This window comes from Meriones unguiculatus, chromosome 4 (genome assembly GCF_030254825.1).
Source record: "Meriones unguiculatus strain TT.TT164.6M chromosome 4, Bangor_MerUng_6.1, whole genome shotgun sequence".
NCBI classification, from domain to species: domain Eukaryota; kingdom Metazoa; phylum Chordata; class Mammalia; order Rodentia; family Muridae; genus Meriones; species Meriones unguiculatus.
In genome coordinates, this window is record NC_083352.1 from 122,095,332 (window position 1) to 122,119,770 (window position 24,439).

Sequence of the window (24,439 nt, forward strand, 5' to 3'; positions counted from 1 at the left end):
GGAAAGAAAAGAACATCTGGGTAGTTTTGTTTTTGTTTGGTTGTCTGTGGGACGTGTGTATGGGTGTGTGTGTGTGTGAAACCTAAATAAGCAAGATGAAAGGAAACAGTTCATCAGGAAGCACTGAGAGTTAGAAGCAGGAGGATTAAGAGTTGAAGGTATTCTTGGCTACATAGCAAGTTTGAGGCCAATCTCAACTGCATGAGACCATCTCGGAAAGGTGCACCGGGGAGGGGAAGGACCCTCTGAAGTCCGAAGATTAATAATATTATAGCTTTAATGTCAGAAAAGGTGTTACCTATTCTGAGAAATTCTCTTTCTTCTTTCAAGAGACAGACTACTTGAGAACAGCATACAAAAACTTGCCAAGATTGAGAACACATATTTATAGATTTCAGGGTTTAGTCAGTCAGTCAGTCACTTAGTTAGGTAGTCAGTTAGTTAGTTTATAAGACAGGGATTTTCTGTGTAGCCCTGGCTGTACTGGAACTTGCTGGCCTGGAATTCAGAGATCTGGGTGCCTCTGCCTCCCAAGTGCTGTGAATAAAAGTATGCATCACCACCGCACCTGCCAGGGTTTATTTTGGCAAGTGAAAAAACTTTAATTATAGTGCTAATGCTATTGTATTTATAACAGTAACCTATACTTTTGTCATTACTTTTCTTTCGTATGTGTTTATATAAAATTAATTGGTATATGGAGGATATGTTAAGTAGAAAAATGAATTGCTTTGAACTGGGTATGTAACTCAGCAGTTGAGTCCATGCTTAGTATACCCCAGGCTCGAGGTTTGATTCCCAGCCTCCCTCCCCTGGAATGGTATTCTCTTTTGAAAAAATTGTTTCCTATAATATGCAAGAGGACTCAACGTATTGAGTCCTAAGTAAATATTTATTGTTGCTAGCTATAGGAGTGCAGTGTGGAGGAAATGTGTCTTCTTTACATGCTGAGTTGCATTTTGAATAAACATTAATTATAGTACTGAGCACTCTATGCTATTAAATCTAATGTGGGGCTGTGTAGTATAGAGCTGTTAGTCTTCCTACCTATTTATGTATAGATGTTACTTTTTGTCTTTCCCAGAGACTTAATACAGTAAATTAAGATTAGTTTTCTGGAGCCAACAAGATGGCTTTGTGGGTAAAAGCTCTTGCTGCAAAGCCTGATGATCTGAGTTTGATTTCTGGATTCTATATAATGGTGAAAGGAGAGACTGATTCCACAAGCTGTCTTCTGACCTCCATATGCTTGCTGTCTCCACACACGTCACACACACACTCATACATTTTTAAATATATTAATTCCCTAAGTGTAGAGTGGCTTCTCCCAGGCTTTGACAATGTCATTTACCACCCAATGCCCATAGTCTACAGTCTGAATTTTTCAGTTGATCAAGATTCAGTTCCTAATACAACCATTATTTATACTTCAACTTGTGAGACATTAGGATCTTTTGGTATATATTTTGTAATATCTTTAAAGAAGATACTGTTTCAGCTTTTAGGGAAATAGCTGTCATTTGGGGGAACTATCAGTATGATGGCTTGCAAATCCAATAAATTAGGATAAGAAAAATTGTAAGTAGATCATAAACATACTATGAAATTACTTCCCAATTGTAATTATAATTTAAGATTTGAAATCATGTCAGCTTCTTATTCATAATTGTGGTAATTTTTCAAGAAGTAGTGTTTGTTTAATAAACAGTTAGAAATGACAGTTTTATCCTTACAGTGTGTCTACATTGTCATATCTCAGGTTTCAGATTGTGATGAAAAGTGAATGAGCCTGGTGGTATAGCTCAATGGTAGAGTCCTTGTCGGACATGCATGAGGACCTAATTTTGATAGCCAGTATGAAAAAGAAAAAGTTGAGTGTTTTTTGTTTTTTTTGTTGTTGTTGTTTTGTTTTGTTTTTTGTTTGTTTGTTTGTTTTTAATGATAAGATCTTAGTGTCAGGGGCATTGTACATTAATCTCTAAATCTTGACTCAGATAGAAATCAGGTTATTGTCTCTTTTCAGTCAAGAAGCTGGGGGTGGAGGTAGGGATGGGTTAGAGCTCCTCCTCCTAGTCTTCAGCCTTGGAAGATGCTGCTTCTTTAAAGGCATTATGTTGAGATGGTGTGAACCGTGTTGACTGTATCATAACTTGAGTCCTTAGACATCCAACAGGTAAATTGCTTTCCCGGCAACCCTAGGTAGGTGTTGGTCTCTTCTTTGTAATTATAGTCAAAGTTTGTATATTGCTTTTCTGTTTTAAAAAGTTGCTGATCATGAAATTCATAATAGACTTTAGAAATGTTATTTTTCTATTGCTATGGTAAAATACCATGAGCAAGGCAACTTATAAAAGAAAGAGTTTATTTGGGGCAGATGGTTTCAAAGAGTTAAGAGTCCATGACCATCATGGTAGGGAACATAGCAGCAGTCAGGCAGGCATGGTGCTAGACCAGCATGAAGAGCTTATATTTGAGTTACAACTAGGAGGCAGAGTGAGCTAACTGCTAATAATGTGGGCTTTTGAAACCTCCAAACTTCAATGACATACCTCCTCCAACAAAGCCATACTTCCTCATCTTTCCCAAACAGTTCCACCAACTAGGGACCAAGTATTCAAATATATGAGCCTATGGGGGCCATTTTCATTCAAACCACTACAGAAACCAAACCTGGAAAAAAAAAAAAAAAGAAGAAGAAGAATTAATTACCAGTTGGCATCAAACAGGAAAAATTGTTAACAGATTCTTGTCCAAGATCTGGGTGCAGATGTTAACATTTAAATCCTTGCTCTGCTGCTTCTTAACTGTGTGGCCTGTGGCAAATACAAAGTCAAGCTGTGCTTCAGTTTCTTTATCTGTAAACAGGGGAGGATTATGCTGCCTAGCTTGTAAGTGTTGGGACATACCACGAAATAATGAATGGATAAAGTGCTAATCCCAGTACCTAACATAGGGAAAGCCCTCAGTAATTGTGGCAGTTACGAACATAAAGCAGTGCCTTGCAGTGCCTTCCAGGCTCTTGTTTGTCCTTTACCCCATTCAGACTGTAGAAAGGAACAAATTGTTTTCAGGGATTCTGCCTTCAGCTGGTAGGAACCAGGAGCTCTTCCAAGCTCTGTACAGGCCTTGCCAGCAGTGCTTCCCTAGTGTCTTGAGCTTCGTCCTTCAAGAGTAGAAGGCAGATGGGTGTTCTTCTGGTGCTAGAGTTACTTTAGATAAGCCCTGTGTTAGAAAACTCTCAGTTGGTTGGGAGTCTGTAATTAACAAGATCTCTCCATGGGGATTGCTTTGTTCTAGCAGTTATCTGTATCAAGACCCTGGAATGAATAAAATGAATACATAGGGCAGACTCCGATTTCCAATTTGGTAGTCTCTACAAATCTATTTACCACCTGCTGCCAGAACCCAAGAATGACATAGTAGAAGGGTGGGCCTGTTGTAAGGGGTGTGGTTTACCTTATCCAGGGCCAAGGAGAAGCAAGGGTGTTTCCTGTTAGAATGAAGATCTCTGCCTTTGGCCCTCCCTCCCCTCTTTTGCATGTGTTGGGAGGAAGGTAGCTTCTGAAACTATTTCTTCCTGTAAAGACATATCCAGATTTTCATTTGCACAGGAATGATTTGTAAACTAGATTTAAAAAGTCTGTTTGTGCTATGGTTTGTTTATTTGGCTTCTCAGGTTGTCTCTAGAGATCCTTTGCTTTCTTAAGCACCCCCAGGGGACAGCAGTGAAACCAAACATCCATTACCCTAGATGCTTGGGAGGATGCTTAAGTCAATGGTTTTATGATTAGATTAATTCAGGCTTTAAGCTGACAGAGCCTAAGAGCCAAGTCATCACATAATCATGTTTCTTATAGATGGAAGTATGGAATGTTGCCCAGTGTCCTGGAATATCTTACAGAATCTGGATTGGTGTCATAGCCCCACACATCCATGTGTATGGATTTAGTCAAATCACCTAAACTTTCTGTGTTTCTTCCCTTATTGGAGGAGAGGGACACTGCTGAAGACCAGTGTTTCTTAGCCCTAGATGCATTTAAGAATTACCCATAGACCTTTAAAAACAATGCCTGAGCCCTGCCATGACCAATTAAAATGAGGCCATGTTTTGATATTTTTTAAAGCTCTCAGGTCCAATTGTAGCTAAGAAAACTGTGGACAAGATGACAAAGGAGTTTGTTTGCTTTTAACTTAAATGTTTTAACCTATGAGAATTTTGTTTGCTTGGGTTTTTTCGTTGTTTGTTTTTGAGACAGGATTTCTCTGTGTACCCTTGGCTGTCCTGGACTTCCTTTGTAGACCAGGCTGGTCTCGAACTCACAGTGATCTGCCTGCCTACCTCTGCCTCTCTAAGTGCTGGGATTAAAGGTGAGTACTGTATTATGTAATGTCCACCTCTTCCTCTTTTCCCTCCAGCTCCTGTATCTTCTTCCAACTCCTCAAATTTATGACCTGGTTGGTCCATTTAGTGTTGTCCATTTGCATATATGTTTAGGGCTGACCATTTTGGATTGGATACTTATCAAGGAATTTGTCCCTAGAGAAAACTGATTGTCCCTCCCTCAGCAGCTATTGATTTCCTTTAGCTCTTCATCTAGTGTGGGCCTTGTGACATTTCCCCCATCTACACTGACATGTCAACTGCTGTTGTCATTATGCGTGTCTTGTTTAGGCAACCATATTATTGAGATTTCGTGGGTACACCGTTCCTGTCATGCCTAGAAGATGCTATCTAGCAGTGGGTATCCTGGTGGTCTGGCTCTTGGACTTTCTGCTCCCTCTTTGGTGATGTTCCTTGAGTCTTGGGTGTAAGAGTTGCATTGTAGATACATTGATTGGGGTCGAGCATCGCATAGTCGGTTGTTAATGACCATTGTAAGCTGCTGTGCGGACTGGGAATTGAACTGGCATCCTATGGAAGAACAGTCAGTACTCTTTTTTTGTTTGTTTGTTTTTGTTTGTTTTTCGAGAAAGGGTTTCACTGTGTAGCCTTGGCTGTCCTGAGGCTTGCTCTATCACCTCAGACTTACAGAAACCCACCTGCCTCTGCCTCCCAAGTGCTGGGATCAAAGGCGTGTTCCGCCATTGCCCAGCTGAACAGACAGTTCTCTTATAAATTAACCGTCTCTCCAGTTGTGGATTTCTGCTATAGTTTTCACCATTTTTATCTGCTGTAAAAGGAAACTTTTTTATAAAAATAAGAGCTATGTTTTTGCTTAGTTTTTGATTGGTGAGGCCATTAATATATAAAGTTAATTGAAATGTGTGGGTTGTCATTATTTTGTTGTTGTTGTTGTTCTGTTCTTAGTCCTATTTTGTGTTTCAGTGATCATAGCTTCATTTTTTTTTTCTTTCTATGGTCTATGCTTATTACTTTCTTTAGTCTGAAGTATTGCTTCCAATATTCTCTGTAGAGATGGTGTGGTGTACGTGAATTTTTTTAGCTTGTTGGTATCGTAAAAAAATTTTCTTTTTCCTTCAACTACAGCAGATAGTTTTTCTGGGCCCAGTAGTCTAAGTTGGAATCTGTGGTCTTTTAGAATTTAAAGCACATTGCTCCAGGATCTTCTGGCTTTTAAAGCTTCTATTGAGACATCAGCTGTTAGTCGTGCATTCATTTTCTTTCATATGTATTTATGGTTTTTCTCTTGCAGCTTTCATTTTCTTTCTTTTCTTTCTTCTTTTTCCTCAAAACAGGGTTTCTCTGTGTAGCTTTGGCTGTCCTGGACTTTGTAGACCAGGCTGGCCTCAAACTCACAGAGATCCACCTGCTTCTGACTCCCTGAGTGCTGGGATTGCAGATGTGCATCACCACACCCAGTTTCTCTTACAGCTTTCATTGTTCTTTCTTTGTTCTGTATATAAGGACTTTGGGGAGTTTCTCTTCCACTCCTGTCTATGGTGCTGTTGGCTTGTATGTCTTTCTTAATTGGAAAGTTTTCCTCTCTGATTCTGTTGAAGATCTGGTCTGTGTCATTGACCTAAGATTATTTTCCTTCTTCTATGCCTGTAATTCAAAGATTTGGTCTTTTTATCATGTCACAAAGTTTGTGCATGTTTCTTTCATGGTTTTTGTTTGTTTTGTTTTTCATATTATTTGTTTGAATGGGCCAGTTCCTTTATTTTCAAGTCCTGATACTCTATCTTCTACTTTATCCATTCTACTGATAAGGCTTCCCCCTGAGTTTTCCTTTTCTTTTCTTTTATTCTTGCTTTTTTTTTAACGATTTATTTATTTATTAGATATACAGTGTTCTGCCTGCATTTATTACGCAGTGTTCTGCCTGCATATATGCTGCAACACCAGAAGAGGGCACCAGATCTCATTATAGATGGTTATGAGCCACCATGTGGTTTCTGGGAATTGAACTCAGGACCTCTGGAAGAGCAGCCAGAGGAAGAGCAGCTTTAACTTCTGAGCCATCTCCCCAGCAAAACACACACACACACACACACACACACACACACTCACTCACTCACTCACTATTGGGCTATTTCAGTTTTTCGGTTCCATCTCATTTTGGTTTAAGCTGTCTTCGGCTCAAATGTCTTCAGTATTTCTATCCCTTTACTGAGTTTAATTTTTGGATCCTCAATTGTCTTCATCATTTTATTCAGCCTTATACTTGTGTTTTCTTGGACTTCAATAAGAGTTTATTCCCATCCTCTTTAAGTTCACTGAAGCATTTGCTCATATCCTCTTTAAACTCCTTGAATTTTTATGTTTATGATTGTTCTCTTAAATTTTATGTCCTAGGGTTCACCCAGGTAATTCTCATTGGAGAACATTCCTATGGGAGTAGTGGGTTTGAGGGGAAACATAATATCTTGGCCTTTCATATTGTTTGCAGTGTGACCTGGGCATGTGGACCTCTTTTACTGGTTGTGTGTCTGATATGAGATTCTAGCCTGTCTTAGGCTGGCTGATACAGGACCTGCATAACTACAGTTTCCTCTGTAGCTTGTCTTCTCTCAAAGCTATAGTGCTATATTATGTGTGATACATTTTTTCTTATCTTGAGTGTCCTCCTTTGTCCTCTCCTGCATTCTAATTATTCAAGTATATCATTTTAGGATTCACCATTCTCACCTCTGTTGGGAACCTCTTGGCCATCTTAGCCCTTAGTTATCTCACTTCTGCACTGGGAAAGCTTCATTTAGCTCTTATGATATGTTCTAAACACTAGATGTGTTAGAAGCCCACCCAGTCAGCCTTCTTTCTTCCTGTTATGGTGGGAGACACATAGAAATGCTACTTGTGAAACTTTCTAGGATAGTTTTCTTAACTGATGATCATGCCCTGCAGAGGTTATTTGGCATTATATGGAGGCAGTTTTGGTTGTTAAAGCTTTTGGAGGAAGATGCTATTGCCATCTAGTTGTAAATGTCTGGAATATTACTAAATATGACAATGTACAGAACACCGTCTTTGTCTGTGGTGATCAGTGAGGCAGTGTGTGAAATGTGAAGTCAAGTCAGCATTTGCAATTAGAAAACTTGTGTTTCAGTTCTAGCTGTGCCCATTAATAAGTGGTAGGAGTTCACTCAGTCTGTCTTAAGCCTCAGGTTTTTTCATCTCTGTAATAACAAAGATGCCAGTACCTCTATTTTTCATTGTGATAATCAATGAGCTATTAGGAGAGAAAAAGAGAAAGAGAGGACATGAATACATGTGAGTCTGTATGCTATCCCAGTGCTCTGGCGAATCCTCTGGGTGCTTCCTGCCTCTTTTAGCTGTAAATGTTTCAGAACTAGCTGCAGTTGACCTCGTCCAGCTAATCTCCCTTAGTGTGCCTCTTACTTGCTGCCTTCATTCTGTTTTGATAATCTGTCTGCAATCTTACCAAGACCAAAAGTGATTAACTTTGACCCTAGAATACAAATGAATATCGTGGTGTTAGTATGCCCAGACAAAGCCAAAGACAGCAAATTACCTTGGTCATGGAAGAAAACTATGAAATAAGACAGTACTTTATTACTGTTTTTTGTTTTCAGTGTTTTTAAGCACTAGAAATTTCACAGTGCAGATTTCCATGTTCCTTAGTGTCAGACCAAATGTATCTGCCTGCTGATTTGGTGAGTGACCTTTACCAAGTTCTTGATTCATACTAGGTTGCTAACTGGTTGACCCCTTAGAATTTCAATGAAGTGTGAAATATAAGGTGAGTACTTACCCTGAGGAAAATATGAAGTAAAGTACTACATTTACAGAGAATTCAGAATGTCAGCCCTGTCCAGGACCCAAAAAGATCATTCTGCCATTTTTTTTTTTTTTTTTTTTTTTTACAGATATAGAAAAAGAGGCCCAGAAAGGGAAAATGCTTTGACCAGTGTCACTCAACCAGTTATGGGCCTGCCTGGATTAAGAGTACACTCCTGATGTCCTTATGAACTCTTTCTAGGACTGAAAGGATAGGAGCCGTATATTTCTAGGCTTCTACTTTCTGAGTGGACAAAGGATTGCATTTTGCATTTATTTCTTGTGATGCGAGGAGTGGAACCCAGTACCTCTTGTATGCTGCCTTGAGCTGTACTCCTGCCTCTACACTTTTTTTTTTAAAGATTTATTTATTATTTATACAACATTCTGCCTGCACACCAGATCTTACTATAGATGCTTATGAGCCACCATGTGGTTGCTGGGAATTGAACTCAGGACCTTTGGAAGAACAGCGAGTGTTCTTAACCTCTGAGCCATCACTCCAGCCCCTGCCTCTACACTTTTAAACCGATGCATTCTGCAGAGACCTAGCAGCCTCACCAGCAAGCACTTCAGCAAAGCTTCTGTGCTTTTCTGTGTTTTCTCCTTTTTATTTTTTGCAAGACAGGGTTTCTCTGTGCAGCCCTGGCTGTCTGGGAACTTGCTCTGTAGACCAGGGTGGCCTAGAACTCAGAGAGATCTACCTATCTCTGCCTCCTGAGTTCTGGTATTAAAGCATGTGCCACCACTGCCCAGCTTTTTCTGTTTTTTTGTTCAGAGGTTTGCCACATTACTTAAAAGTACCAAGTCTTGGTGCTCTTGAAAGACCTTTCTAGTGCTCTGTGTGTGTCAAGGAAAGTTGGTGTCTCTCCATTCCTCCTAGTAACATTTTCTCTTGCTCTTCAATTTCCAAAATTGTACAGCAGTTTCCAAATTTCTAAAAGATAATATACATAGCTCTGGGCCTTTTTTCAGAGATGAAATTAGAATTTATTATGTTAGCAAAATACATCAAGATAGACAAATGTGTATTCTCACTTCTACATGAAATAGAAAAGTATCTGTCTCCAAGAATGAGAGAATTAATGGTGGTTGATGAAGGTTGGGTAAGGTATGTGGAAAGAAGATGGGATGAAAGTATGAGTGATGATTCAGGGATGCAGACAGGAAGAATGGTTCTTAATGTTCTATAGTAATGGTGCTTTACAACAACTGTATTCTCAAAATAAATAGTAGTGAGATTGTTAGTGTTCCAATGCCAAGATATAATAAGTATGTGGTAATGAATGGACCAATTATTATGATGTAATCAGCATAGGTGACTGAACTTCATTTTTCCTAGATTTGTTTTGTTTTTTGAGACAGCATCCTTATGTAGTCTCTGCTGATCTTGAGCTCACAGTATACCTGACTCTGTAGTTTTTCCCAACATAATATTTTTATTGGTTCTTTGAGGGTTTCACATCATACACCCCATCATATTTGCTTCCCAGCTCTTCCCTGTCCCTGTCCACCACCTTTCATCTTTGTGAACTCCTGCAGCAGCAAAAAATAAAATAAAAATAAAAAGTCCAATTTTTGTTATTGGTCAATATTTGTTATTTGGTCAAATGCTCAGTGGCCTGCCCCTTAAATAGAGCTGAGTTCTTCCTTTCCCATACCCCTGCTGGAAGCCATCAATAGTGGAAAGTGATACTTAAGCATCCTATCGCAGTTTTTAAGAGTTCTCTTCAATGGCTTCCTGTGTAGGCTGTTAGGGAAGGGGGGATGGAGTCACAGAAGTCTTCTATGTCCCTCTTTCTCAGCTGTGCATCTGCAGTTATCAATATCACTGCCAAAGTAGATTATTTGCTCTTTGCGGTCCATGAGAGCATGGATCATGGGCTTCCACATGATTTCTGGCATCACCACAGACCATGAATAGACTCCCAGTTGCAGGAGGGCCATAGACCCAGACAAGGCCCTCAACTGCAGCTGGGATCACAGACATCAACATGCCTCCAGGCTACAGCATAGACCACAGGCATCCACCTGGCCTTTGGTGGCAACATGGGCCATGGACATCACCACAGACCTGGCAGCATTAAGACTGTGGGCCTTCCTAGGTTTTGATATTTTTAATGTTTCTTGCGAGAAGATAAAGGACTTTTCAGTTCTCAGCCCCCTCCCTTTTTATCATGACAGTTTTCTTCTACTCTGTAAACCTCTTTTCCCTTGAATTCTTTGACACTGTTTCAGCTTTTCCTCCAGTGCCTCTGAACCTAATAGTTCTACTTTCCATCACTCAATTGTCCTTCTGAAGGACTCAGGGTCTGTAGTTTGGTGATGACCTGTAGGTTCATCTCACTAAAATTGCTTTTACTTGAACTGAGGTCTCTCTGATTTTTGGCTTTAATTGAAAATTTTCATTCTTTTTCAGTTCCTCCATCTCCATTCATTTTGGGTCATTATTCTTTTATCTCTCTTAACCAGAAACTTTGACAAAAACCTGTTTCTTCTCTGACCTTGTGCTATTTTTTTAAATCAACTTTTACTTTCCCTTTATGTTTAATCTTCAGTGATTCTGAGGCTCAGACCCTGTGTGTGCTGGGTCTAGCACTGAACGTCCCTCCTTTATCCTTTACATTTGTTTTTTTTTTTTTTAAGATTTACTTATTTTATTATGTATACAATGTTCTGTCTGAATGTACACCTGAACAGCAGAAGAGGGTGCCAGATCTCATTATAGATGGTCATTAGCCACCATGTGGTTGCTGGGAATTGAACTCAGGACCTCTGGAAGAGCAAGCAGTACTCTTAACCTCTGAGCCATCTCTCCAGCCCATATCCTTTACATTTGTAATTCCAGCTGCTTGACGAACTATTACCTTCCAGCCAGGTTCCTACAGACTGTCGTTTTTGGTATATTCTCCTCTAGTCGATCTGGCCTGTTGAGTCTTTGTTAAGATCCATATAGTTTCTTATATAAAGAACACTTGAATATATTTTCTTTTTGGAAGATGGCAGAATGAAAATAATAAAGAGTCTCTGTTCTATCTCACTATCTCCATTAAAGATGCTGTCAGCAACCCCTCCTTCAGCTCACGCAGTCATCTCAGATGATCTCTAGTCCCTAGCAACAGATCATGCTCAGCTGTTATCCCTCAAAACTGATAAAAGCGCCAACAGAGTGTACATTACATTTTGAAGCACACTATTTTAACAAGTGAGAAGTAGCCCTGTTTTAAAAACTGGCTACCAAGCAATATCTGGAAGTTCATTCTCCTCTTCTTTACTTATTTCATATTCTCCTTGCCCTTAATTAGCTACTGAAAGAATGAGGTCTTATCCTGGAGTGATGACTCAAACTTCCATTTCCAAAGGATCTGAGTCATTGTTGGTATGTATAGGATTGCTTTAGGCTTCCATCAAATTTATCTCTTAGGGTGCCACTGTGTGGGTGGGGAGGAAGGAACTGATCCAGGTTTCCATAACACAGTCTATGTGGCCTGGTACAGACATTATGGTATAGTGGAGAAAGAAAAAAAAAATGTCGTTTCCTTATCTCTTACATGTAGAATTTCAGAAAACTGGTCCAAGCCTAAGTTTCTCATTTATAAAGTAAATGAAGAGATCTTTCTGGGAGATTGATGTGAGAGAATTCCTGGCATGGAATTGGTGCCCACTTTTGCCCTTTTCTTTTTCTTCAGTTGAAGAGTGACTGTGTTTATCACTCCTCATACTTCCTCTCAAGGAAAGAGGGCACACATTTGTTGTCTACTGTAGCTTATGAAACCTTAACCAGCCTTTTGAAAATATCAGTACCTCTTTGTGCCAGGATGGGACCTGGCAGCAGATTCCGGAACTGCAGGCCACATACCCAGGAGGGAGGCAGTTTGTCCAGCTGAGGGATCTAGAGATGGAGTTTTCCACCATGTGATCTCACTTCTCTTATAGATATTATAAAACTGTTCACTGGCAAAGGCTCAAGATGGCAGGAACTAAGAAAAAAAGAATTCACTGGGTCCCTTCATATGTGGAAGGTAAATGCTCCTGTCTTCTGGCCAGTTTCTAAATAACCCTGGAGCAGCCCCAGCACTCCTTCCTTAATCTGCCCAACTTGGGAAACAGTATTCTTGAGTTTGCATCTAAGTGTATACTGGCACAGTCATCTCATTTTCTTTTATTGTAGAAGCAGGAGATGGTCAGACGTGGTGACACATGCCTACAGTCCCACCACTTAGAAGCAGGAAGATCAGTAGTTCAAGGACAGTCTCAGATATATATATATATATATATATATATATATATATCAGGTTTGAGGCTAGCCTGGGCTATATGAACCCTGGCTTAGAAAAGAAACAAAAAATGGAGAGGAGCAGTAAGTGGATGTCTTGACTTTGGACCTGGGGTTCCCTGTCAGGTCCACACACCCACAATGAAGTTTCTTATGAGTGAATTGAACTAGAAAATAAACCAGGCGGCATGGAAAACACAATGTCAGGATATCACCATTTTACATGGGAGAAAAGAACATCATGGGGACAAACTAAAATTCATGTTTTGAGACAAGTTCTTGAATAGCCTAGGATAGCATCAAACTTTCTACCTTCCTGCCTCTGCCTTGCTAGTGGTGGTAAATGGTTATCCTTAGATGATAGAACTATTCTATCCTGTTATGATAGAACTATTCTAACTATTCTGTTATTTCACGTGGTCTAAATGATCATATGAAGTCCAAATGAAAAGTAGCCCCAGTTTATTGTATGATTAATAAACACAAAATGAATAAGTAAATCTCAGGCATTTTTTTTTTCAGAGCTGGAGATTGAACTCAGAGCCACATGCATTCTAGAAAATTAGCTATACCTTCTGAGCATTGAGTTTCTGTTTCTTGGACTAGTGATGTGTAGCACAGTGCCTCTTGTCATGCTAGACAGAGGGAGCAAACCACAGCATCTGACAGCCTTGAGCATGGATGGCAGCAGATACACTGCAGTGCACTACACTGTAAGCCATGGTGTTAACAGGATGGAAGTAGTAAATCATTTCTGTTCACAGTGGATCTCATCAGGATGTGATCTCATCATCTGTCAGGCATCACAGCACACCACTCTCTTCTGAAGGCTTTCTTAATTCTCACCAAGTAGAAGCAATTGTTTCTACTTGGAATTCTTGTCTCTTATTTTTATTTATAATTTTATAGACCATTGTCATCTCTGCTGTTTTGTATGTTCCTAGGAGGCAGGGACACTCTCTAATCTTTCCTAGTGCTTTGCACAGTAGGTCACCAGTGAGTGGTGTTGAATGGCTACATTCCAAACTCATTGAGTTAGCACTTTTTCCTGACTTGATGGGTCCAGGGACAAGACAGAAGGGAGAGAGTGTGGAGCTCGGAAGTCAGAGTGAGAATCATGTGCCTGCAGTATCCTGTGTTTATAATCTATTCATGGCTGAATGGTGGGATGAATGAACGCTTTCTGGTTAGTTACTTTTTCTACCTCAGCCACCTTCCTTTCTTTGAACTCCACAGTGTGGTCCCTCTCTACTGGCTGCCTATTGCTATAGAACATCGTGCTTCAAGACAAAATCATTATCTTTATAGTTTCTGTGGGTCACAAACACAGAAACAAGCTTCGCAGAGTGGTTCTGGCCAGTGTCTTGTGTTTGCAGTCAGGTGTTTCTGTGGCTTAGACATCTAAACTCTGGACAGGGCTTTAGGATTCATTTGCAAGATCACTCACATGGCTAACGGGTTAGTACTGATATGTTGGTCTCTCTGTACAGATCTCCAGATGTCTGTGTGTGCCTTCACAATATACTAGTTTTCTCCCTTAGTGATAGAAATTCAACATCACAGAAACTATAATGTCCATTAATGGAACTCTTAAAAGTCAGATTTTATCACTTCTCTTGTGTTCTATTAGAAATGTAGGTCATTCCTGATTTATTTGGGTGGGAGATTATATGTGTGAATATCAAGAATCAAGGATAATGGGACTCATAGAGGCCATCTCAGAGGTCAGCTACTATCCTCCTATCCACACTGAGATTCCTCAGTCGAGTTGTTGATTCATTTTCACTGTCGTTGCCATTATTAACCCAGGGTCTTATTCTACATCATTAACATTCAGTTGTTGCCTTCCTAACCCCCTCTCCACATTGTTGCCTCCAGAAGCATAGTTCTGAGGACATTGTTCTCTTACCACCTTTAGGAACCAAGATGTATACCACATGAATGCAAAGGTTATTGTATTTGTTGTTTCTTTGTTAAAATATCACCACAGACATAGTAACCTAGAACAATATACCTTTATTATCTCAGTGTTAAATGGGTCCCCGCTAAGGCTGCAAATGAGGTGTCAGTTAGGTATACCTCTCAGCTGAGTCTCTGTTGGGGAAGAATCTGTTTTCAGGGTCATGTGGTTGTTGGCAGTATTCGGTTTCTTGTAGATATTATTGAACTGAGGGTCTCAGTTTCTCTCTGTAGTTTTTCCCTTGCTGTTTTAAGGGAAGCTGCCCTTAGTTCCCTGCCACCTGGCCTGCTTATAGCATGCCAGCCGGCTCAACAAAGCTAGCAGGGCAGAATGTCCTTCAGTAAGATAGATGTTAAAGTATTTTGTAATGTAACCACACAAAAAAGCACTGGTGTACATTCTGTCTCATTTCCCTCATTCTGTTAGTCAAAAGCAAGACACAGATCCTGCCCATACTCTTGGAGGTGGGGTGGGAAGCTGTGAAAAGGTATGACTATCAGAGGGGAAGAATAACCATTTGAGAGTCTGTCTGCCTCCAGTCTGTGTCTGCTGTACTCTCTGCAGTACACGATATACACAGAGCAAATATACACAGAATATCTGAATGGATGATGTTATGTTCCAACACTAGCTTAAGTATCTGTTTTCTCTTCCTCGTCTTCTGTTTCAGAGTTACTGGTTTATTCTTGATACTTACTCACTCTGAGCCCTCCTCATGGATGAACTTCAGGATGTTCAACTCACAGAGATCAAACCACTTCTAAATGATAAGGTAAAGACCATTTTGTTTTAGTTAAAATATGTACAGGTGGTTTTATGTTTATATCATCAAAATACTAAGTAAAATATTCAGCTTGATTTTTAGTTGTGGGAATACTGTAAAAAGCTCATTTCTTAACCTACTTTTTGATGTCTCCCTTGCCTTTTCTTTTTCATAGGCAAATTCAGTCATATTTTGAAGTTTTTCTACTTTATAGAGATCTGAAAGAAAAAAAAAAGAATATGACCAACTTATATAGAAAGTGTGAAGATAGTATTTGATTTAGAAACAAAATGTTTTGAGTTTTAGTTTCTATAAGGAGATTTTAACATGCATGGCTAGTGATGTATACAGGCTACAGTGCTTTCTCAAAAGTTTGTTGAATCTACAATATGACCTTTTGGTCAATATAACCATTTTCATCAGGGATAGATGCCAGTATTATGTCTCATTTTTTGGTGGTGGGGTGTTGGTTTTTGAGACAAAGTTTCTCTATGTAGCCCTGGCTGTCCTGGAGCCCACTCTGTAGACTGACCTCCAACTCAAGAAATCCACTTACCTCTGCCTCCCTAGAACTGGAATTAAAGATGTGCACTCCCACACCCAGCAGAGTGTACCTCATTTTTATCTTAGTGCTAGAGAATTTCATGACGAGTGGCATAGTTGACAGCCACCAGGACTCAGCAAATACAAGGCGTGATGTGAGGTGTATACATCTGAAACTCTTTCCTACACTGTTCTTTTGGTTTATTGTCCTAGTCTTCTGTTAAATACTTGATAGCTTGGTGTGAGGAAAGAATTGGGTGTGTGGATAAGGTGGGTGGGTGAGAAGGGGTGAGAGCACCAAAAGATGTTGATGATAATTATCTTTTTCTGTTCAAATCAAGGCCTTTTATAACATCTAGCTCTGTTGACTTATAGTTTTACTAAATTATATTGCATCCTGCCAACCCCATCCTCACCCCTTTTTCTCTCTGTTACTTTTTCCTAGATTTTATGTTCTCTCCTTTGGCAGTCTGTACTTTTTAAATACCCTCTTGACTTCTGCTGACTGCCTCACAATCTTTCCAGAAATCTCTATCCATTGGCATGTAACATTTCTATGTATATGAAGGACTGCACCTAAAATGATGTGCCATGAAGAAGAGGAAGTAACTAAAATTTACAACTGTAAAACTGGTGTCTGGCCACAGAAATGAATATTCTCAGGGCAGGAGCAAGCAGATAGTTTAGCTTCAGTAAGGAAGTAACCTATCCTCAGTCTTGTTAATCATCACAGTCAGGCAAGGGATTGTTTAAAAATGCAGATCGCAGACAAGTCTAAGGGGTAAAGACTGCTGAGTAGGTCTCAGCTTTACTTATTGTTAGAACTACCTATGGAGATTAAGACTGATACCTTACTGGACTAGTCTGGGCTATAGTATAGTTACTTTGTTTGTACTGAGGATTGAACCAAGGAATTATGATTGTCAAGTGCTCAGCCATTAAAGCAACTTACTGCCATCGTCTTTGTTACTGTTTTGAGAGAGGGTCTCACTTTGTAATTCAGACTGGCCTTGTACTCTGGATTCTCATGTTGTGTCATGTCTTGCTTGTTCATCATTTTTTTAAAACTTCCAAGATTGAGACTGGACCATAGTTGATTTTGATTGTCCAGTGGTAGAAACACATGACCTGATTGACTTCAGATAATTGAGGACTGAGACACAAATAAGGGCGTTGGCCCTTCCCTGGCCCTGAATAGCCATATGATAGTTGAGGAGGCATATAAATACAGAAGTTAGTTGCCTGCGTATATCATAAAAAAGGCAGCTGGAGAAGGAAAGGAGCAATGGTTGAGCCTATAGAAATGCACTGAATTGGGGCTGGAGAGATGTCTCAACAGCAAAGAGGGTGTATTTCTCTTACAGAGGATTTGAGTTGGGTTCCCAGCATCCAGGTTGCGCAGCTCATAACTGACTTAACTCAGGCTCCAGGAGATCTTGTGTCCTCTTCTGGCCTCCATGGACACCTATGTACCTGTGCACATACCCCCACAAAGGCACACACACACATAATTTGCAAAAAGAAAAGAAAACCCTGGACTAGTGTCTGGCCCTCTCTGAGGCTACAGGGATGCTTCAGCTTAGTCTGATATGTACCTTGATGTTATAGAGTGAATTGTGTTCCCCCCAATTTTACACATAAAAACTTTAGCCATCACCATATATAACTGGAAAGCAGGCTTTCTGATGTTAGTTTTAATTGTTAACTTGATATGATCTAGAATTCCCTGGGAAGAGGGACTGATTATCTAGATTGAGATCGTCTTTGACATGACTGTGTGGGTTTGTTTTGATTATACTAAACAGTGTGGGAAGACAGCCTAGAAGAAGCAGGCATCATTCTCTGGGTTTGGGTCCTGTACTATATAAAAAGGAGAAAGTGAACTGAGTACTGGCAAGCACATGTGTATTCATTCTCTCAGCTCTTGCCTGTGGCTGTGACTAGCTGCTTCAGGTTCCTGCCACCTTGACTACTCAGCTTTAATGGATTATAACCTGGTTTGTTAGGTAAAATAAAACATTTCTCTCCTTAGTTCCTTTTGTCAGGATTTTTAATTATAGCAACAGTACAAAACTAAGACAGACCTTTATAGAAATGATTAAAGTTCAATAAGGTCAGAAAGATAAACCCTATCTGATAGATGGCCTCTCCCTGTTACCATATGAGAACAGCTTTCCTAAGAAATTGAAACCTCAACCTTAAACTTTGCAGCTTCCAGAACTGTGAGGAACTAACTTCCTGTTGTTGTAAGTCTTCCCATCTATGGTTTATAGCTCAAATATACTGACACCAAGCAAAGGCTCAGTCCCTAACATATGTCAGTTCCTCTTTGCTATGCTTCTTCTGTTCCCATCCACTTCTCACATTCCATCTTACTTCTTTCTCCCTGAGACATGTCCCTGTCCCGTTTACTATTCATGCAAGTCCCATGTTAGGACAGAGTACACAAAAGTCTCCTTTGAACAATGGCATTTCCAAAGAATTCTGCCTCTGTAGCCCTCCCACCTTCACTAACCACAGGGATTCCTAGAATTTGAAAACTGTCAGCTTAGCTCAGTAAAAAGTTGGTGCTTTTGTATATGTTATAAGAGAAAATGATGAGGCAAAGTGCCTCGCACCCACCCATGGTTTCATTTGATGCTGTAAACGGCTTTAGAGAGGACAGATAAAGGCATTTCTATACTGCTGAGTAAACTAAAGCAAAGAAAGGGAGTGGCTCTCTAGATTGAGTTCCAAATAATGCTTGAAGGATTTCTTCATATTGGCACTGGTGTTGTTTTATACTGGATATTGTTTGGGACACTGTTGTATGCATTGTAAAATGTTTAGCAGCACTTCAGCCTGTATCCACTAGATGCTACTAACCCTCCCCTAGCAGTAACAAGTAAGAAGATCTCTAGATATTGCTAAATATCCTCTTGGGTGCAAAGTCCATAGGTGACATTCACTGGTATTGAAAAAAATGCCTCTGGATTTGAAAGAGTAGATGCATTCACAAGCTTTTGTTGGTTTGTCTTTCTTCTCTCCTTCCTTTCCTCTCTCCCTCTTTTTCCTTCCTTTCTTCCTTTTTTGTGGGGTGTGGGCTATCCTGATATTATTCATTTACTAAGTACTTTTTATGTGCCAAAAGCTTTACATACATTCTCTCTTAGTGCTCAGATTATCTCTTTGTAGTAGTATTAATCTTCACTTAGCAGATAAAAATAACTGATTGATAGGCCAGCTTGCCCAGTCAATAAATGGTAAATCTGGAACTGAAACCCAAGTCTTTCCAGGTTTAAAATGTTCTGCTCACTGTTGTGACCATGTAGACTTTGCCAGTGTGACTTTTTTTGACTCTTTAAAAAGGAGCACCCTAGAGATACATATTATTTTACTCCGTCTTTCTCTTCATAATTTGCTCTTAGCCTAAGACATTGCCAAACCCTTCCGAGGTTTCAGGGAGCTAAAGGAAATGTAGACCAACCCTATTACGAAGAAACATGTCCTGGGCTGACCATAAGAAGCATTTTCCATATAGTTTAAGAGAAGCTCATGGTAACTGTCTCATCACTTGTTGGTACTCTTCCTGTTTTATTTTAGTATAACTGTAATTTTGTCTATAGCTCAGACGTGTTGAGAGTGGGTGAATCTGCTCATTTTGGCTGCAGTGAACAAAAGAAGCAACCACAGTACAGAATGTATAGATCGATAGGTGTTCTGTTTTGTGTTTTCTCAAGTAACACTGTAAGCGTGGTACTACAGAACTAGAATACCAGTGCTTAAAAAGCCGAGATAAGAAAACACCAAGTCCCCTAAAAGAAAAAGGAAAGCCAGGCCTAGAAGCATACTCCTGAAATCCTAGCACCTGGAGGGCAGAGGCAAGAAAGTTAAGAGTCTAAGGCTGGCCTGGGTTGCATAGTGAGTTCCAGGCTAGACAGGGCTACATAATAAGACTCTGTTTTAAAAAAAAATGTTTAGCCATTTTCAGAGTATTTTTACAAATATTATATTTTTCTCTAGCTGGCTATGGTGGCACACACCTTTAATCCGAGCACTCCGAAGGCAGAAGGAGTCATATAGCTGTGAGTTCAAGGCCAGCCTGGTCTACATACTTAGTTTCAGGACAGCAGGGGCCATGTAGAGAAATCCTGTCTCATCAAAAAATAAAACAAACAAGCAAGCAAACCAAATATTATATTATTATTCTAGCCTCTTGTCCAAATATCAAATGTTTTAGAGATGAGGTTCATATCTTGTTCAAAGCCAGTGTCTATTAAAGTGTTAGAGCCTAGACTAGCACCTTTAACTTTTAGCTTTGATCTTGCTCTGGGGGTCTGGCGCTCTTCTTACCATCTGCTGTTGGTGCTTGTTAGGCGTTCAACTACCTCACACAGCAGATGTCATACCAAGCAGGAGAGCCAACCATGCTTCATTCTCCCTGTCTTTTATGTAGGCAAATGTGCCTACTATTGCTTTAGATACTGCAGCACCTAGTAAAAGCCAAAAACCAAGTATGGAAAAAAAAAAAAAGGAAGCCACCATTGTCTTCTGAAGAATTGAAGATATATCAGGAAGGGGAATAAATAACCAAGGGGATAAATGGAAACAAGTTTTTCGCTTTGTTTTAGTTATTACAAAAAATTATGAAATAACCTATACGGTAGTGTAAGGTTTGTTTTTCTACTAAGGACTGGGCATGTAAGTAAAGGGGAAGGGGATGGTGTAAGAATTGTAAGAGAAAAAACTCTGGGATCAACTTAAAATATTTTTTTAATTAATATGGCTGTTGTATCTGTATGTATGTCTGTGTACCACTTATGTGCCTGATGTCTACAGAGACCAGCAGATGACATTGGATCTCCCCAGAATCATAGTTAGAGATGCTTGTGAGCTGTCATGTGGGTGTTAGAAATTGAACCTGTGATCTCTAGAAGAGCCTCATCAAGCATTCTTAACTGCTGTACCATCTCTCCAGGCCCTAAGAGCAGCATATTTGTAAGCTCCAGGAGAACAGAAGCAGAAGTCTCAGAAAATAGTTGCTGAGAAGGCTAAAGCAAGTTTTTCTGTCAAAGCTTTAAAAAACACTAATTAATAATTTATGCTAATTGTCTTAATTATTAAAGACAGACGGGGTATTTTTTTTTAAGATTTATTTATTATGTATACAATGTTGTGTTTTGCAAGTACACCTGCATGCCAGAAGAGGGCAACAGATTTCATTATAGATGGTTGTGAGCCACCATGGGTTGCTGGGAGCAGCCAGTGCTTTTAACCTCTGAGCCATCTCTCCAGCCCCAACAAATGGGGTATTTTTTAAACTTATTTAACCCATCTACTTGATCACTCTCCTATTTTCATTTTAATTTCTGTTGGGAAGGATTTTTTTTAAGAGACATGGCATGTTTTTCTTTTCTCTGGAAGGTTCTTTGTTATATTTTTGGTCCCAGTCTTAAGGATGGAACCTAGGGCTTTTGGCATGCTATCCAGGCATGCTCCCCTTTAGAAAATTTTTATCTTGAGAAAGAATTTTGCTAAGTTTCTAGGCTGGCTTGGAATTCGTAGTCATCCTGCTGCAGTGACTCATATAAGGTTGGATTACAGGTGTGCTACCTCACTTGGCAGTCAATTTTTTATGTCATTTTATTTTTGAGATAAATTTATTTTTAAAACTCTTATTGTTGTAACAACTTACTATCCCAACTTTAGTTGCTTCCCTCTTTGGTATTCGTGTCTGCCTCAAATCCTGTGTCTCTTTTGAGGTGTTCATAACCTCTTCAAGATGACAGTTTTGCACTTGTTCAGTGTCAGGACCAAGAATAGATTGTGAGTCAGATTTAGAGCACCTTCCTGCTGCGAAGTCACAGAACAGACAGATTCCCCAAGTCACTTTAGAGTGTTGCTTTTAAGGTCTTATTATCTCTCTCTCTCTTTTTTTTTCTTTTACATTGTGGCCATAACTTTATACTATGCTTCAGAACTTATTATACTTGTTTTGCCTGCCTGTGTGTGTGTGTGTGTGTGTGTGTGTGTGCACACGTGCATGCATGCGCTCATTGCTTGGAGCTGGCAGAAGACAGATGGGAGTGTCAGTTACAATGGTTGTGAGCCACCATGTGGATGCTGGGAACCATACTCAGGTACTCTGGAAGAGCAGCCAGTGTTTGTAGCCAACTCCGCCAACCTACTTTTTACATTTCTTGATGTGACATTGTATTGAGAGGAAAAATTTCTCTTCTCTCTAGTAATTATTGTTTCTTCCTTCCAAGTTTTTTAGTTATTTGTATTTCATACCCCTCTTCTTTCTTTGACTGGTTCTTAGTTGCTTTTTTCTTACTCAGTTGGGGGAATTATTTGCTTTGAAGTTATCTTTTTCTTTACTTGTTTGCTTATTGTTTAATTTTTTCTTCTTTTTGTGGTGCTGAGGGGGAACACAGGGTTTTGAATATCTTATGCAAACACCCTTCTATTGAGCCACATATAAAACTCAGAGAACTGCATAAAGATGTTCTCTCTCTCTCTTTCATACACACACATACAATTAGATAAAAGAAAAAAATTTTTTTTTCATTTTTCCCTGGGAGTCTAATCATTTGATTAAGATTTTTGACAACTCCACAACAAAGAAGATAGCTGGCACTTCTGGAAGAAATTGCTTGTTTCTACTTTTAACATCTCTATTATGCTCATCTCAGAGGCTCATACATTACAAAATGCCTTGTGATTGCTATCACATGATCACAAGGAAGCTGAACATATACACCCAGTGACAGCTGCTCCCGAAGAGTCCAATCAGATTAGAGGGATTTTCTTTAGTCTTTCTAAATAATCCCTAAAGGAACCTCCAGGAACACTGTAAGACTGAAACCCTAATATGAGATGTCTTTAAATCTGTGCTTTTTTTGTTTGGTAAATTACAAAAGGGAAACACATGCTTATTGTAGAAAAGCATTAAGAGAATTAACCTCTATGCAGAACTAGATGGCAGCTAATGTTTTGGTATTTTCCTTCTGATCTTTGCTTTGTTTTTTGAGACATGGCCTCATAGTCTAGCCAGACTAGGTTGGAACTCGCCATGTAGCCCGACGTGGTCTTGAGCTCTCGACAGACCTGCCTCAGCCTCTAAGGGCTGGGATTATAAGCTTGGACCTGGCTTCATGTTTTAAAATTAGCTTGCTTATTGTATAAATCAAGGAACTCAACTGCTGCTCATTTATATCTTACTGAAACCATCTACTTTAACCTGTGGAAGGATCCTTCCTTTGGTCTTTCATAGTCTTTTCCAGAAATTAAGTGCAATGGCTTCTCTGGAGAAGTATTATCTATATCCCTTGGGGCTAGTAGGAGGCATTCAGCAATATGATGGGTTTTTTGTTTTGTTTTGTTTTTTGCTTATAGTAGCCTTTTCTGAAATGTGCTATCCTTTATCTGCATGGTTGTCATAGCTGTCTTCCCATCCTGTAACTGTATCAGATTTTAAAATTATTTATTCAATTTTAGTCAAGAATGGTGCTCAGACCAGCCTTCTCTGTTTGTTTGTTTATCATTAGTGGCACCTGAAGTTTCCTGATGGTTGACCTGTTGTGACTTTATTGTGTACATTTTAGAAAACCCAAAGCTGCTTATCTAGAACTTTAGTCCTTCAGAGGATCATCAATGTCATACAGAAGTTTCTGTAATCATTTAAAACCCAATAGCAAGATGTACTTCATATGCCTATAATCTCAGCACTCAGCAGGAAAGAGGATTATGAGTTCAAGGTAAGCCTAGGCTACATAGTGAGAACCTGTCTCACAAAACAAAATTAAAAACAATGTAAAAACAATTGTACACATACATGCACAACTTAGATTGTTCATGTAACTACTGGCTGCCATATTGGGTACCACTGCTCCACATCAGTCCAGCTGGTTCTACTAGTCCCCTCCTGGGCAGGATAGTTTGTTTCTTCTGGTGTGTGTACTCATAGAGCTCTGCCTCAACCTCTGTTTTATCTTGACAGCTGGGTAAGTGGCAGGATCAGGAAGAATGGTGTTTTCTTTTTCTTTCTTTCTTTCTTTTTTTTTTTAATGTTGGAAATCAAACCCAGGGCCTTGAACATAGTAAGACTAGTGCTCTCCTGCCAAGCTACAGCTCTGTCTCAGGGAAAAACTATTTTTAAGACAGTCTTCTTGAACAATCAGGTATCTAGAGGCACAGTGTTGAGAAAGGCACTTATTAGCAGCTACATGCCTTCTGGAGGCTCTTAGGAAGATGAGAACATGGGCTATTATATAACAGTCTAAATAATAAGAGAGCTTTTCAGGGAAGGGCTTTTACTTCATGAAAAATCAAGTCGCAAGAGTTTTCTCTTTTTTCCCAAATACATCACTTGTTACCCTTTTTCTACTCCTATGTTGTACCCTTTCAACTCTGGCATCTTAAACACTGTACAAGTACCTCTGAATCACTCCATTGACTCCCTTAAGCATTACTATCATATAATCCCTCCTTTAGAAGCTTGGTGAATTTCATTTGGAGCTTTCAGATATGTTGTACTTCTTAAATGACACGGTGATTTTTTTTCCCTCTTTTTTCTTACTGGCTATTTTGTGGGATATAATTATTATGCTAGCCTATGAAGAACTGTTTGGATTTTCTTTCCTTCCATAACTTTTTAGAAAAAACAGTCATTGATTTTTATTTATGTTTGTGTGTGTGTGCCTGTCTATATATGCG

At 39.5% G+C, this 24,439-nt stretch overlaps 1 protein-coding gene across 3 annotated transcripts in view; it reads left to right on the top strand.

Annotated features, from left to right (window-relative positions):
- The window catches only part of Ndrg3 (NDRG family member 3), a 65,140-nt gene that overhangs the window by 4,965 nt on the left and 35,736 nt on the right, over positions 1–24,439 (top strand). For 2 of the 3 annotated variants that reach the window (XM_060382940.1, XM_060382942.1), the window contains exon 2: positions 15,107–15,208. In XM_060382940.1, the coding sequence (XP_060238923.1) occupies positions 15,152–15,208 (57 nt within the window). In that variant the 5' untranslated portion in view covers positions 15,107–15,151. Of the gene's footprint in view, positions 1–12,203; positions 12,223–15,106; positions 15,209–24,439 lie in introns of those variants that run through there. The other variant, XM_060382941.1, reaches the window with a different exon arrangement.